This window comes from Mauremys mutica, chromosome 9, assembly GCF_020497125.1.
Source record: "Mauremys mutica isolate MM-2020 ecotype Southern chromosome 9, ASM2049712v1, whole genome shotgun sequence".
Classification (NCBI taxonomy): domain Eukaryota; kingdom Metazoa; phylum Chordata; order Testudines; family Geoemydidae; genus Mauremys; species Mauremys mutica.
The window spans coordinates 93,072,232-93,089,802 of NC_059080.1; the positions used below are offsets into that span (position 1 = coordinate 93,072,232).

Genomic DNA, 17,571 nt, shown 5'->3' on the forward strand with positions numbered 1-17,571 from the left:
TCTTGAAAATTGTTTCTCTTTTCAAGCAAATCCCCAAAGCAATATTCCCTTGAAGCTGAATGAGAAGAGACATAGAAGTCATCTCTTGGTGAAGGATGGAGCCAGAGGGGCCTTTTTTTAGCTTCTGCTCTGAGCTGCCATGCTGTAGGAAAGACAAAGTGGGTAAGGTAGTATTTTTTATTGGACAAACTTCTTTCCAATAAAAGATATTACCTCATCCACCCTGTCTCCAATATCCTGGGACCGACACAGCTACAACTACACTGTTGTAGGAAAGGCAGGCAGAGACACACAAAGATGCAATCAGATAGAGATGCAAAAGGAACAAGGGATATGAAAATTAGCCTCCAACAGATGGGTTGGAAGAAATAGAAGAATTTGGCCTAACTAGTGTATCCAATAGGACAGTGAAGGATTTTGTTTGGCTTTTGTTCTTCAGACAACAACACAAAGAAACCATATAGGCACAGCTGGGTCCCAAATAACCATGTTCACGAAATATACACAAACATGCATGTCTAGCTACATATTGTTGCTCTGACTGGTTTCTGAGGGCTTCTAAAACATAGAAAACAGTGAGCACCATTAGAGGACTCAAACTATTTAAAGGGATACTACTCTTGTAGTAAAAAAAACAGGAGTACTTGTGGCACCTTAGAGACTAACAAATTTATTTGAGCTACAGCCCACTTCGTCGGATGCATGTAGTGGAAAATACAGTAGGAACACACACACACACACAGCGAGAGAGCATGAAACAATGGGCGTTACGATACACACTATAAGGAGAGTGATCAGTTAAGGTGAGCTATTATCAGCAGGAGAGAAAAATAACTGTTTGTAGTGGTAATGAAAATGGCCCATTTCCAGCTATTGACAAGGAGATGTAAGGAACTGGGGGGGGGGGTGGGGAGGGAATAAGCATGGGGAAATAGTTTACCCTTTTAGTGTATACTACAGATGTCATTGCTCCGTATAGGCACAATAGGGGTGCGGGGGAACAAAAACCAAAAACACCTTCCTTTGTTTATGACAACAGCATTAGACTTTTGCTCTACCCTGCTATCCTCAAGAGCTAGGAGACTTCTGTTAGTCTTGCACTAAGGAGCAAAGATTCACACACGAGGAACCTATACAGATAGTGTCTTTAGAAAAGGGAATTTACTTTAGAGATTCTAAAATACATTCCTGGTAAAAATCTATTTATCCACATTTACAGTATGACAAATTCTATGATTCATTTTTGTCTCATTCATTGATGTTTCTTTGTTTGAAACAGAGTCATATTAGCTTGTTCTATTTTCCTGCTTTGTCAAGAAACTCAGTCGCACAAGAACAACCTATAGGAGAGTCTTTTGGAGGACTCCAGAATGGAAGAATATCACAAGAGTATTTTTCTGCAGCAGACCTCTTCAAGCGGCCCAGAGCATGAAGAATCTTGGCCATCCAGCACATCAAAGCTTCTTCTGAGCAAATGAGTATCCTGAGACTCAACGAGCCCTTATTTTATTAGTAAGAAGCTACCAAATTTAAAATTACTAAAGCTGATTAAGTTGCAAGAGGCAACTTAGCAGAATCGATCCTCATGATGGAGACAGATATAGAGAGAAAGCAACAAGAAGCAGTTCACATCTAGTGGATGAATCCACCGGGTTAAATTATAAATCCCAACACCATGAATCTGACAAAGCCAATTACAGATGAATTATTTCTTGACTATCAAAGGAACTAAGAAATATTAACTTGATAATCATAATTCATGTACTCACCTGACTCTTGCAAGTATCTATATACCAGGAAGTTAACCTCATCACTGCTTATACTCATCTTTATTCCCACTTAAACCATGAGGTCACGACAAAGGATATAACCCTAAAAATAATGTAAAGAACCGTAAGTTAGATAGGTATTTTTAAACAACCAATGCCAGTTTCTCAACAAATGGTATATAAAAACAAGACACTTCTTCACAATGTTGAAAATGAGGATTTTATTTCACAATGTAAAATGTCTGAATTTCCACCTTTAAAATGCCATTTGTCTCACACCATTGAAAAGATCACTCTTTTAAAAATCAAGCCAGATACACAACTGATGTAAATTGACATAATTTGATGGCACTATTTTAATTAACAAAAGCCAAAGGACTGGCCTCATTTAAAAAACAACCAAAACACAACATGATATAGGTAATGCAGTTTGTAGCAAATCACATAATTAAACTAGAATTTATCTTTCACTATTTAAACTTCTTTCCACTTGGACAATGAAACTAAAATCCTTGCTTTAAACACTTATTTTCTAATCAATTTTATTTTCTGGTTCTCAAGCAACATCACAATGCTGCAATATATAGGCTGCAAAGACTGCAGGGATATATTTGTTCAGGAAAAAAGATACTTCCATTAAAATAAAACCATGGTAATACTGTGGGCTCTGTAAAAGCATTATATTTGGGGGGGGGGAATTTTGACCTAACAGTATTCCTTTTAATAAAGGCTTTATCTGCTTTTAATTAACATTTGAATATGAAATTCATTTTTTTATTTGAGGTCTGCACAGTAACAATGAATGTCAGTGGCATTTACCAACAAAAAAACCAACAACTCCAAGTACATAGTTTCTGACAGAAATTTGGGCAATATTTTGTGGCATGTAATCCAAACAACTATCTGAAGGAATCTTAATATTTAGAACAAAGTGAACACACTAGCCTTTGCCTCTGAAGACCTAGATTAAAATGCTAATTTAGGTTACAGTGAAAATGTAGTGGCCTCATCCTAGATTCTCAGTCGTAATCAAACTACCACACAACTTGCTATGACTGACAGTGTGTATTCAAGAAAGAGCTGTGATAGCAGAACTGTGGCAAGTTAAGATTGAGGTATGTTTACACGGCTGTGAAAATCTCTCACAAGGCCTGATCAAACTTTACGTGCCTCTAACAAGTGCTTGTAGTCCCTAACTTTAAGAAGTCTCAAATTCACACAAGAAGAAGGGGGACAATATGGAGGAATAGCACAGGTCTTATATAAGGTCAAACTGCACAGTCCATGTTATTCGTTTCTACTATGAAACCAAACCTGTTAGCCCACATTATGCTATCGAATCCATCAGGCACTATCTTGCTAACAGTCCTGCTCTTCCCCTATATCTACAGGTATAGTGCAACTATAAATGCACAGCTCATACATTAAATCAGAGACAGTGAATCTGCAGATGTGGAGAGGAAAATCAATTTTGGCCCCTAAAAAAAAAAAAAGCAGGTATATTGGTGCAGAAAATCACTCAATACCATCAACCATAGTGCTGCCAATTATTGCAATAATTTGTGTTTTTCTTAAAGCCCCAAGAGCTGGGGTCAAGAGACTGATTCAGAATCCCTGCTTCCACTTTAAAAAAAATTAAGTTAGTTTCTAGCTCTCATAGTTGCAGAGAAAAGCTTAAAAATGTGAACTGAGCGCACCCTAAAGGCTAAGAAACCAGAAGACAAGATACAACGTTTATGGCTTTGATTTTTTTAAAACAATGATTTTGAATGTTTTAGGTTGGCAATGCTGAGCTCACTGGTATCAGAGTTTGAAAAAGTTAGTCAAAAATGAAAACGAGACCTCCTCCCCTCACCTTTTGACTAAAAAGTTAGTCAAAAATGATTTTGCAACAAGATCTCATATTTCCTCGTTGTCCTGGCACCAGTAAAACGTAAAAGGAAACAGTAGAGAATAGGCCATCTTGGATTGTCCAAAATTAATATCACTTCACAAAATAGGAATAAAACCTGTTGGCTTCCTCAGCTGGCTCCTATTGTAATTTGTAGGATGGTTGTGTGGTCATTTGATACTAAGGGTCAAGGAGAGGGAACTAAAAGGGAAGAAATTAGTGATGAAAAGCAAAGCCAAAACAAGAATAAAACCAAAGAAACCCATAAGACCAGGGTAACTAGACAGCTGAAATTTAAAAGACTTTACATTCTTTCTAGGACATTCTTTTTCTTTAAAATGAGAAAGAGACCAAATTGCAATTTCTATGCTACTTGAATCTTTTTCATCTCTCTCTTTCTTCTGAAGGCATAACAATGCTTACAATTGCTAGTTAGCAGGACCCAATGTCCAGATTTTAAAAGTATGTTGATATCCTTTTCTTACAAATAACACTTGGCATGTTTAGTTAAGTAGCTTACCTTAAAGTCACAAACATGCTGATAATGAAAAGAAAAAAGTGGGCAGTTTTTCTTGCTAAATCCACAAACTAAAAGGTAACACAGCTAATCATTTCTGGGGTTGACTAATTTCTGAAGAGCTGTCCTGCTGCAAGCTTAGGCATTTTGCCTTGCAAAAATACTAGAACAAATGTCTGAATTCTATAATTTCTATAATCATTTGGAATTTTAAAACAAGTTTAAATATAATTTTTAAGGCTCATGTTGCTAAACATAGGGAATATATGTACTCTTCAACTATGTTGTATGTATCAGCAACTCCACCTAGCATAAAAAAACCATCATCAAATACTAGTCCTTTTTAGACAGACTGTTCAGTTGTCAAACATTGTACATTATCCTATTACCCCAAACCACTAGCTAAAGGGAAGGAGTTCCATGGCAGAGGAAACAATAGTCCTCTATTAAAAAACAAAAACAAAAAACAAACTAAAAAACCATAGTTGAGTTACAGGCCAATGTGGAAGTCTCCTTATGTTATATACCCACACAGAAATTCTGCAGAAATTCATAACACTGGTGTGGTGCCCCTACTACCATTTTATAGATTTTTCAGATTTCACTACATCATAAGAAAAATAAGAGATAGACAATATGGAGAAATCAGGTGTGAATACAAATATTTAATATTTAGCAAATAAATAGCATTATTGCTACCAAGAGGGCTAGCTATTCAAAGCAGAATTGCAAAACTGTGATACAAACGTACCAGCCACCTGTTCTTTATCCTGATAATTGAAGATCAGGAAAAACTAATATTTTACTTGTCTGTCAAAAGTGTTATTCACCTTAGGCAAGTAAGCTAGTAACATTTTGCAAGGCTGGTTCAAAGTGTTCTCCAGCAAGATGTTCAGTGAAGTAAGGAGAAATAACTGGCATTTGTCCCACATGAAAACAGGTTTTAGATCTCATTGCCAAAAGGTGGCAGAGTATAACACAAACTTTTGAAATACTGAACACTGCTTGAAAAATAAGAAAACATGTTAAATAAGCATAGAATCTGCCCAGTGAGGACATTAAAATAAAGAGAATTATTACAAGAAAAGGGTTGCACAAGTTTCCAGATTCTTTCACAGTCTTGGTTTTAGCCATTTTCTATAGCGCTTGTTTAAAATTGCTACCGACTCCAACACATCTGTGTCACCTTTCATCCGAAGGGATCCCAGCTCTATACATGCAAGAAACAATTCACTACTGAATTCCGCTGACCTCTATGTAGAGAGTAGAGAGCAGCAGTCAAGCAAAGAACCACCACACATTCCGCTGTACAACAATGGGAAAACAGGGAGTTTGGCAAACTTTTGACATAGAATTAAAAGTAAAATTCAATGCAGGTGAAAATGTTTACGTCAGCACAGAAGGTAATCAAGATGCCACTAAAACTTTCCTTTTCACAAACTTCTACTTCATGAAAGTTCCATGAGACCTTAAGGGATAGATTCTGGGTCCTGCTGTGGGCAATTCACACTGGAGTACTACTGCAAAGCAGCTGCAAAGCTGGCTTAGCCAGCTACCCCAATGCACAGAAATCTCCAGCAGGAGTAGGGCCAGCACAGCCAGCTCTACATCGCCCCTTTTCATTCTCCCTGATGTTAAGGTGACCATTTGACTGGAAGACCCGGTCGAAAAGGGATCCTGGTGGCTCCGGTCAGCACTGCTGACCAGGCCGTTGACTGTCCAGTTAGTGGCGCAGCGGGGCTGGCAGGCTCCCAGGAAACACCTGGCATGTCCCCCCTCTGGCTCCTATGCGTAGGGCAGGGTTGGGGAATCTAGGACCCGTGGGCCGGATCCGGCCCCGCGGTTAATTTCATCTGACCCGTGGGGCAGGGGCCATGAGCGCCATCTTGCCCCGTTGCGGGGGTTGGGGGAGCCCTGAGTCTTGGTGCCTCCCTGCAGGGCTGGAGCCACAAGCAGGGGAAGTCCTGATGTGGCGTGGCAGGAGTGATCTAGGACTCCAGCCGTTCGCATGTGTTGGAATGGCCTGGGAAGCTGTTACAGCCACACACCAGTTCTATCAGCCTTGAGGCAATGTGGAGGCTGAAGCCTTATCAGGTAACAACTGAATCCAAAGCAGCCAGCTATATTAATACATCACAAGTGCTCAACTCAGCACAGCCCTCCCATCACCTTCTCCTGGAACATACAGAGCTCTATAGGATTTCTGCCAAGGAAAATAATAATAGGAATATAAATATATTAAATTAGCTAACCTACAAATTGACTGAATTTGTTTTTCCCAGAATTAGAACAAGGCCCAAAGTGGTGGTGGTGCTTTGTTTTTTTTTCTTTGGGGGCGGGGGCAGCAAGTGGAATGGAGACAGACAGAATGGGCCAGACATAAAAAGAGTAAAAGAACAGGAAAAAATGAGAGAGAAAAAACTAAAAAATTACTGTCCATAAACAAGTCAAGGGACTGTTAATACATTTAATACACTGATTTCCTGTGTATATTCTTATACGCTTGAGGGAAAGGAATGAGATGGCGAATACTTTTCAGCACTTGAAATTATATTAATATTGCTCTTTACTCTGGATTCAATTAAATCATTGTGAAGAGATGGAGAAAATTCATTATTTATTCATTCATTCATTCATGCAGAATCCTGTGGCAGATGAAGGCCTGATCAGCTCTTAAACCCTCCGGTTAATTTGAAAAAAAACTGTCCACTGAAAATATTTTTTCAAATTTTGGCAGTTATGTATTGACCCCACAGCAGAGAGGCCTCTTGACATTTAAAAATTTAACAACAGTCTGGTCCTGCCAAAAGTACTAAATCTGGTCCTGAAAACATTAACGCGAAACAGAGAAAAAATGTCCTGGAATCCACAATTTTTCAATGATATTTGGAAACCATTGAAATTTTTTCAACAAAGCCTAAAAGTCCCATTTTCAAAAGTGACTTTTAGGTATCTATAAGCCTATGTCATATTGAAATCAATGCCTAGGTCACTGTTAAAAATGGGACTTACAAGAACAGAGCTATGAAATTTAGATTGAAAAATGTTATCTATGCCAAGAAGTTACAGTTTCTAAGCCAAGGATGAATGGGTTGGGGTTCCTCATCCCAGCCTAAAGGGAACACACCGGCCCTGATTAGGCACATGCCTAATACCTTCCTGGGTAAATCAAAAAACATCAAACACAAACATCATCTTAAGTTTCCTCCAGTGACCTAAAATTTCCCTCCAGGATCTCCTGTATCCTAGTTCCTGCTTCCTAAAGGACCACTGCCACTGCCTGTATATCCTGGGTAGAGTTAATGAGGGGCACCTACCACAATGAATGAAATTTCAGCAACTTCATGCAGGCTTCTAACGCCTGCTAACTAGGAGGTCAACAGCAGAGCCCTGGACCTTGTAAATACAAAGTATTTCTCAAAATGCAGCAAAGGAATTATTTCGTTCTGGTAGATTTAGACTGCACAACAAAGAGGTCTATCCAATGCTCCGGGTGCCTTTGAAAAACATCGTGCATAAACAGACTCCTGCATTTACTCACACATAATGGTACCATGACCACAACATGAATATCTCCGAAATGTACTAAACCCCTCCAACAAAGACACAAACATTAGTCAGGTTCTTTTCCCCACTTTACAAGAAACCCTGGAAAATAACTTCTATTTTATTTTTAAGCACGCACACACAAAGGTGGAATCACATTTTTTTTTAAGGATTCGTACCATTTTTATGACCATGCTCTTTAAAATAAAACCAATTGAATTAATGAATCTGAAAAGTCCAGATACTTGGTATATTTATAGATTTCAAGGCCAGAAGGGACCATTGTGGTCATTTAGTTCAGGGTGGGCAAATTTTTGGCCCCAGGGCCACATCTGGGTATGGAAATTGAATGGTGGGCCATGAATGCTCACAAAATTAGGGATTGGGGTGCGGGAGGAGGTGAGGGCTCCAGCTGGGGGTGGGGGTTTTGGGGTGGGACCAGAAATGAGGAGTTCAAGGTGCAGGTGGGCGCTCTGGGCTGGGACCAAGGAGTTCAGAGGGCGGGAGGGGAATCAAGGCTGGGGGAGGGGGTTGGGTCCAGGAGAGGGTCAGGGGTTCAGGCTCCAAGTGGCGCTTACTTCAAGCAGCTTCAGAAGCAGCAGCATGTCTCCTCTCCAGCTCCTATGCAGAGGCGCAGCCAAGCAGCTCTGCATGCTGCCATGACCACAGGCACCACCCCTGGAGCTCCCATTGGCTGCAGTTCCCGGCCAACGGGAGCTGTGGGGGCAGCATGTGGAGCCCCCTGGCTGCCCCTACATGTGGGAGCCAGAGGGGGGACATGCCGCTGCTTCCGGGAGCCGCATGGAGTGGAGCAAGCCCCTGACCCTGCTCCCCAGCTGGAGCACCGGAGCAGGGCAAGCCCCGGACCTGCTCCCTGGTGGGAGCTTGAGGACCAGATTAAAACGTCCGGAAGGCTAGATGCAGCCCCCAGGCCATAGTTTGCCCACCCCTGATTTAGTTGGACCTCCTGTTATTACACAAGCCACAGAACTTCCTCTAAATAATTCCTTCTTGAACTACAGAATATCTTTTTTTTTTTTAAACTGATCTTGATTTAAAAATTGCCAGTGATGGAGAATCCACCACAATCTTTGCTAAAGTTCCAGTGACAGTAAATTGTTTAGCTAAATAAGCACTGAGAAAAGAATATGCTTATTTATACAACCTTTTGGAAAGTTTTATTTCAACTCTCCATAGTTTACATAAACACCATGTAGTGTAAAAGGGATCTCCCCAGCAATACACCATTTCTCTAAAGGTTATTCTTCACAGTACTTTGCAGATTAATCTTAAGATCCATAACTTATGGAACCCCATCTGCTAGACATTGGTATCTCTACATGAAGCAAGCAATACAACTTTGCTATCACGGGCCCTGGGCATCTATACAGAAGGTGCTTAAGCATCATCAAGGAAGGTAGGGGAGCCTTGGGGAGTAGTGATGTTTCACCTTTAAACAGATTCAAGCTAGGTTCAGGGCAGAGATTGGGCTGAGGTTGAGAACATTTTTTGTGGCTGATGTGCTCTCCCCATTCTTAGTAAATTCCAAATGAAAAGTATTTTGGATTTCCAATTTCAGTGCCAAGTTCCAACTTCAGAGTTAATGTTTATGAGCAAGTTATAAAACTTCAGAACACAACAGCAGGTCTTAACAAGAATGCCAATACATTCTGTGCTATAACACTGAATTTCACTGGTATTAAAAAAGTGCCCTCTCTCAAGATGTAAAAACTAAAACACGAAGAAAAAGTTTTATAAAATGCTTGTGCCCTATATTTATAAAAGTTTCCCTGCAAGATCATGTCTGAAGTTGATAAGAGTTCCTTACGGTAAAGAGTTGGCCCAACTCAAGGAGAAAATTTTATTGTGGATGTATTTATTAAGAAATCAGTTTTAATTATAACTGGCATTTTCCCACAAGTCTTTAAATGTTGTCTCTTCTTTGATTATATTATTGATGTACTGCCCCAAAATGTTCTGTTTGTTTTCACATTTTCATTTGAGAGACTTTTTCCTACCATCGGGCACATTATAAACAGGCCTTGTTAGGATTCTTATGGTTTTTGACAATGTTGTTATTAGGGAATCTCTCTAACCTTCTGAATTCAAAGGAAAACACTTTTAAAGTCCTCGGTGGATAAGAAAAACTGGCTTTGTTGTAAGGTTCGCATAGTTCAAATGGAAAAAGCATCACTATTTCTGAATTTACTCATCTCTTAACTGCTGTTATTTAAAAATATTCTTTTGCTTTCAAAACTCAAGAGGAGATGTCAAATATGAAAACATATTAACAAACTTCCCTGTAATTCTACTTAATGAACCCTCGCTCTTACTTGCATCCCATATAGTCATGCTTTAATTGTTTTCCTCCTAGCAGTCTAAAACATGAGCTGCTTTTCACATCTTCATCTTTTATCTCTAATGCTTTGGTCTTATTTTAAAATCACTATAATACAGCTCTATTTTCAAATACTGAAACATAATTTTTCTTTTCCCTGTCCGACTTTTTTCCTTAGCTCACTCTGTAAATAGTTATATAAATATTCAGCTTTACTGACCTAATTTATGGCAGCAGTCTCCATCTTTCCATGCCAATTTGAGTGTACAGAGCACACAATGTGACACAGACAGTTTGGAATTTCCTAAAGACAGAGAATTACAACCCTAAAAGAAAAATGAACTAAAATGATAACAAGATCCTCACAAGCTTCAAATCTGGGCATTAAGTCCCCAGAAGCACCTAGCATAGTTCTAGTGTAAGGCACAGATATGACTTATTTCTTGTTTTTGCCTAAGAACATAACATAAGAATGGCCATAATGGGTTAGACCAAAGGTCCATCCAGCACAGTATCCTGTCTACCAACAGTGACCAATGCCAGGTGTCCCAAAGGGAGTGAACCTAACTCCTGCCATCCATCTCCACCCTCTGACAAACAGAGGTCAGGGACACCATTCCTTACCCATCCCAGCTAATAGCCATTAATGGACTTAACCTCAATGAATTTATCTAGTTCTCTTTTAAACCTTGTTATAGTCCTAGCCTTCACAACCTCTTCAGGAAAGGAGTTCTACAGGTTGACTGTGCACTGTGTGAAGAACTTCCTTTTATTTGTCTTAAAACTGCTGCCCATTAATTTCATTTGGTGGCCCCTAGTTCTTATATTATGGGAACAGGTAAATAACTTTTCCTTATTTACTTTCTCCACACTTCTCATGATTTTATATACCTCTATCATATCCCCCCTTAGTCTCCTCTTTTCCAAGCTGAAAAGTCCTAGTCTCTTTAATCTCTCCTCATATGGGACCCATTCCAAACCCTTAATCATTTTAGTTGCCCTTCTCTGAACCTTTTCTAATACCAGTATATCTTTTTTAAGATGAGGAGACCACATCTGTATGCAGTATTCAAGATGTGGGCGTACCATGGATTTATATAAGGGCAATAAGATATTCTCCGTCTTATTCTCTAGCCCTTCCTGTCTGCTTTTTTGATTGCCACTGCACAATGAGTGGACGTCTTCAGAGAACTATTCATGATGACTCCAAGATCTCTTCCCTGATTAGTTGTAGCTAAATTAGCCCCCATCACATTGTATTCACCTAAAGCAAAACAGTATTTAATTACTGAACCATGAATCTCTTCCCCAAATTCATATGCTATGCGATGCAGGAGAACGGGCCCCTAGATATTATGGTAATATCAAGTTACAGTATATTCAGAATTGCATTTGGATATTGTGAGTTACGCAAGGCTAGCAGCTCCATATTTTCTTAGGGAAGTAAAATTCTGGCTACCACGGTCAGCACAAATCATATAATGAAAAAATGGAATTAATTTGTCCCCATTTTACAGCTTCAGTGAGTGTTACTTATTTTAAATCAAGGAGAATATTCGTTTCTGAGAACAATTCTTGGAAATTGTTTCCTACACTGAAGATGTATTTAAAGGAATGTATAAGTCACAGCTAATGCTGATCTGCTATACGTACCCACATTTGTTTAAAAGATTAACATTATAAGCTTAGATGCTAGCAAGTCAGTCTTAACTCTGAAGTTACTATTTTTCATTAGCTCCTGACATTTTTATCATTGTTTAAATTTATGAAACTCTTTTGGCTCCTAAATGTACACTTCTTGTGTTGGGGGGGGGGGTTAAAGTTAGTAACATCTAGAGCCTTTTTACGAAGAATTTTTTCTAGTTCAATATAAATTGGTGCATTTCAAATGCAGCCATTTAATGTCAACAATTTGTTAACTGCTTCAAAAAACATGGGATTTGTTTGTACTTTCTTTAATATCTGTAGACTAAAATGCACTAAAAATACTCTTTTACTTACTTTATATTTCAGTATTTATTTAAAATTGTTTATCTGAGCTATGAGTTAATGGGATACTGTTCTATGTAAAGTCAGCATAGTCCCTCAAGACTACCCAGCTACCATTAAAAGTTATAAAGAGATCTGTTTTGTGTGCAACCATCTTACTATAGAATATTTCACTTGACTATTAAACCTCAAGCAACAGCTCTTACATATATTTCCATGGAATTCTGATGGGGTGCAAGGGGCTATTATCCAGGGTAGCTGGAAGGTTAGATAAAGCTATTTTCAGTATTTTAAAAATGTACTTCTTGGTGGCCATGGCTTTTGTAAGTGTCCAGAGTTGACTACAGTAATATTTAAACTTATTAAATTTAAATATTAATTTTTATATTTAAATATTTAAACTGGGGCTTTATGTCATTCAATGTTGTTTACATGCTTAAATTCTTGTAACTCTGTTACAGACAATACACCAGATCAATTGTCCAGACCTGACAGACAACAGATTTACTCTCCTGATTTCCTTACTTTGGTGATACGTATTTTCCTATTCTAAGCAACATTATCACAGAAGCTATTAGTTAAATCTTAAAGGACAAATTTTGGCTGCTCGGTGCACATAGGCACATGCCAGTAAAATTAGGGTAGGGGGGAAACACTTGGTGGGAGTTTTCTGACTCAATTAGATTTATCCCCCCAAAAAACATGAGAGAAGACACTGTCAGATATCTCTGATGGGAACCAAGAATGAACATTCTAGTAGAAGGATTCAAGGTCCAAGGGCTTTACTGATGAAGACCCCCCCCCCAAGGTCTAATTGAATTGCCCAGCAGTAACTATAACCAATACTTTAACTAATAACATATTAAAAGAGTCAACCATAGCCCCCTGAAATAATTGGCCTGTCGTAAGAGTGCATAAAGAAATTAACAAAAAATTAAGAAATTCCCCTTGACCGCACTCCTGTGTCAATCCAGCTGTTGCATATTTATATATATGGGGGGCGGGGGGAGAAGAGAATTACCTCAGAAACGTAACCTGCACTTTCCAGATCCCATATATGAGGCTATATCTACCCTGTAATGCCTGAGTAGAAGTATAGAAGCCCACCTTGTTGCTTTCTCTGCCCCGAGAGTTGGCTTTCAGAAAAGCAGTAGTCTTTCCTTGGCCAAGTAAGACTCTGTAATTCCACCCTTAAACCATTAGAAGAATGTCCCTTTGGATATAGTAAAGCTCCTTTAGGATGCCTGCTTAAATTCAATAAGGCTCTTGTAGTCTGGACACAAAGACGCCAACTTAAACATGTGTTTAGGTGCTTTCTGAAAAAGGGACAGAATAGGGAAATGCTAAGATTCCTGGGATCTGGACACAGATGGTGGAGACACCTCAACTACAAGAAAGGAGAAAACTGGGATCAGCCCTGACCACTACCTTGTTTTACGACCCAATCGAACTCAACACTTTAGTGTGTGCATAACTTTAAGCATATGAATAGTCCAATTTGAGTATTAAAGTTGAGCATGTGCTCAACTGCTTTGCTGCACCAGGACCTAAGTGAAAAATTCACTCATGGTTAAGTAAGGAGAGTGCTTGCAATTCCATTGCTCATCATACTGAGTGAACAGCTCCCCAGAACACAATCTTCAGAGAAAAGAACTGAACGAGAATGCTGATCTGATAATCAAAGGGCTGGCCCATGAAATCATTCAGGAAAATCAGGTTGAGAGCCCAAAACAAAAAGACCTTATTTGGGGAAGTAGTGTGTCATCTGCCCTTGAAAAACAGAAAAACAAAACAAAACAAAAATCCCCAAAACCAGCAGAAAAGTCCCTCTGAACCGGAAATGGAGGCAAAATGCATACTATTGAGAGCTTCTGCCTGGACTCAAAAGGGACTAACACTCACAAATGTCCTCTGTGTGTGGCAATGTACCACTGAAGAAGAAGGGTGTGCGAGCAGAGTGACTGCGTGATTACCAGATCCAAAAATTACAGAAATCTATACAAACAAACATTTAACAATGATTATACAAGGTTTGTACCCTCACAGCTGATTTATTCCTGTCTCCACCCACTAGAAAACCTAGTGTGTAATCCAGCATGTGAGAATGATCAAGAACATTCTACTTTTCCAAATATGTTGCTACTGATATTCCCACAATAGATCATTCAGAGCTCTATTTAAGAGGTTGTGTCAATTGAATTGAATTTTATGGTCTCCTGCTGGTACAGTGCAAAGGCAAAGCTGAGGGGTTTATTTTCAAAACAGGAGACATTGATCCTGTGACAATGTTCCATTACAGTGACTTTATTTCTATTAGACACAGTGATTACATCTACATCAATCGTTTGTACTGATGGATACTGGTGCTCTAAGAGTGACACCGTTTCTCACTATATGTTACTGTTGATCAGCTGCATACTGATTGGTTTGAGAATAGACTTATTCAGAGCTTCAAATAATAACTATTTATCTATAAGGAAAACACTTAAAGTTATACTACATATATAAATTAGCTGGTTTCTGACCAACTGAGGGTTAGTTAGTTTGTTTTGGAAACCCTGTTAGCAAATAGCAATTAATGACCCAGCAATCTGGCCTAGGTCCATTTGTTATGATTAATATAATTAGGTTACTGACAGTAATGATAGTGTCTCTGTGGTCCTTGCAACCGTTTTCTGCTGAAGGAATCCTTGATACTCCTGCAGTAGTATCGCTATCTTGACAAGAGATTTCAGAAAAAAAGGTAGATGAGCATACCACTTGAGTTTTGTTAAGAGATCAATTATCTGTTTTGCGGTCGCAGAGATAGATCCTGAAACTCACCACCTGCTTTCCCACTACTCTCACCATCTATAGTTCCAACCAGCTTTACCTATTCTTTTTCTCCTCCCCATCCCTATCCTCCTTCTCCCAACCACATAAATCCAACACACTCTTCAACCACCTCCTCCTCACCTCCAGTGACATCTGCCCCAAACCTGGCCCCTCATCCACTCCACTCCACCATCACCACTTCTGCCCCTTCCCTTCTAGCCTCATGACCATCCCTCGTCACCTCTTATCTCTCCTTCTCCTGCTTACTATGGAATGCTTACCCATCTCTAAAAGTATCACAGCCATCTGTGACCTCTTCACTTCTTGCCCTGGTCATCTCCAGGTTTCAAGAGAGATCTGGATCTTCCTGGTGAAACCACCTCAGCAGCTGCAGTCTCTTAGAGCAACTTCATTTGCTCCTGCACTCTGTACCAAGAATCATCCCCAGAGGAATGTGGTGCGGATGTTATGCTTAGCTTCTCCTGCTGCTTCCAACTTCTCCCTATTCTTACTCCTGTGACCAGCACTACTTCCAGCTCTTTTCGCTTCTTCCCCCGCAATGCTGTTATCAGGTTTTGATTCCTAGCTCGCCATCTTCCTTACATCAATCTCCCACTCATCCTCGATGACTTTATCTTCCATGCTGATGGCCTCTGCAAACCACTAAACACCTATCTTCTTGCTCGCACCTCAAATCAATTCTTCCACTGACCAAACTGACCACTCACTTCAGCTAGATCTTCACCAAACATTGCTCTCTCTCTCCCTCACTCTGGTCTCTCCATTGCAGAGTTCCTTTTTTCGATCATCATCAACACCAATAACTTATCTTCCTCTCTCAGCTCCCTTCTCCCTAGCCTCTCTTTACTTTCTTCCATTGACATTTCCTTTATTATCACCATTCCATGCTCTCGTCCTCCTCTCCCACCACAAGGTCTGTCCTGCTATTCCCTGGTCATAGCTCACTACCAACAAGCTGTGACTTCTGCCTTCTACTAAACACTGTACATTTGATTGTTACCTCATCCTCTTACCTCCACCACTCCCAGCCTGTCTGTTTTGTTCACCTGTTGCATACTGCCTCTATGTAGACAATAAGCAGTCTGGGGCAGCTCTCTATGGGTTTTGTTGTTTGTCTGTACATCACCTACCACAACGGAACCTGGATTAGGATTTCTCAGTGCTACCATGCTACAAAAATAATAATAATAGATCCAGTGTTTCAAGTTTAGGTCCCAACAAAAACAGGCAATTTTGTCACATATCTAAATAAAAACAATCCACCTCCATCGATGGATCCGGGGGAACCAAGGAGGCTATATACACTGATGCCCCTTGATGAAATTTGTAGGTGTTCCTAGATTTGGAACACTTCTTGAAGTCCTCTGCTTCAGTGTCTTGATTTGTGTCAGAGAATGAAAGGAAAGGCCCTGTGACCAACTGGCTAATTGATAGAAAAGGAAAGTTGTATAAGGTTTTATAAGGCAGGGAAGAGTGGACAGGAGAACAGGGAGACTGAGAGCTTTCTGTGAGAGAGAGTAAGGAGCATCAGGGGAGTGCTGCTGGGAACAGAGACGAGAAGAAGGGAAGATGAGCTCCAACATGATCTCTGAGGGAAGCAGTGGGGGAAGCCTTCTAGCAGCTTGGTCTGAGACTCCAGAGAGCAAAGCCCAAGAACAGTGACCTGGCTATCCCAGAGACTGGGAGAAGCCAGGGAGGACTGAGATGCTGTACTAGCTGGGGAAATTGAAACCAAACCTCAGAGAAAAGGGACTGTGAAAAATTAGCCAGGCCTCAGAAAGGAGAGGCCTCAGTGGAATACCTCAGAAAGAGACTTTATTTGAATCTGCAGCATAGACAGACCTTCAGGAAAGAAGGGTCTGTATGCAGTGGGAGATGGAACGAAAGAGACCGAGTTTGAGGAAACAGTAGGTTAATAAACTAGTCCCCAAGAAGGTGTGTTGGTATGCAACACGAGCCTTGGTGGACTTATTGGGGTACTCCTAGGTGAAGGAAAACTGAGGCTAGGTGCTGCAGAACAGGCACACTGACTGACAACTTGCCTTGGCATGCTGCTTTGGTTTTTTTTTATTATTATTATTTTGTTTAAAAAGAAGTTGCTAGAGGTACTAAGGACTCAAAGTACCCAGAAAAATCCTCTGCTCTTCTACGGCCCATTCCTTCTTTTCCAGTGATTGACTAAGGGCATCAGATCCAATTACACGGGTCTAGACAGAGAAGGCTAAGTGAACATGACCTCCTTCAACAGTATGACCTTGAAGCATCACTAGCATGTTTGTTTTGCTCTGGCTTAAAAAGCCACAAACGCAAATTACCCCATATGGGTCTTTTTAAGCAATTCATATGTGAAAATAAAATGTCTTTTGGATCAGCATAAAAATTAGTCAAAACTAACCTATTAAAGATAAAAACTAGCTAAAACTATACTAGCAACATAAATCAGAAGCACACATGAGGCAAGGAAAACATTTCCCAAGTGGCATGGCAGAAAGAGAGGCACAGAGAATCGTTATGGGGTCTTCTACAACCACTATTGGAATGGAGGAGTCATGCGTGTTCTCTAATTGTTAAACTGATTCAGAAAAGCTCCTGGGTTGCCAGGCACATCACACAACTTCTGCAGTGGCGATACAAGCAAGCAATTTGATTTTTGGGGGGGGGGGAAGAGGAGAGAGAGAGACACAAT

General features: G+C 40.0%; 1 protein-coding gene across 4 annotated transcripts in view; it reads right to left on the reverse strand.

Moving 5' to 3' along the window:
* TBL1XR1 (TBL1X receptor 1) overlaps positions 1-17,571 on the reverse strand; it is a 175,147-nt gene that overhangs the window by 32,175 nt on the left and 125,401 nt on the right. For all 4 annotated transcript variants that reach the window (XM_045030651.1, XM_045030648.1, XM_045030649.1 and 1 more), the window contains one exon: positions 1,770-1,872. In XM_045030651.1, the coding sequence (XP_044886586.1) occupies positions 1,770-1,827 (58 nt within the window). In that variant the 5' untranslated portion in view covers positions 1,828-1,872. The remainder of the gene's footprint in view (positions 1-1,769; positions 1,873-17,571) is intronic.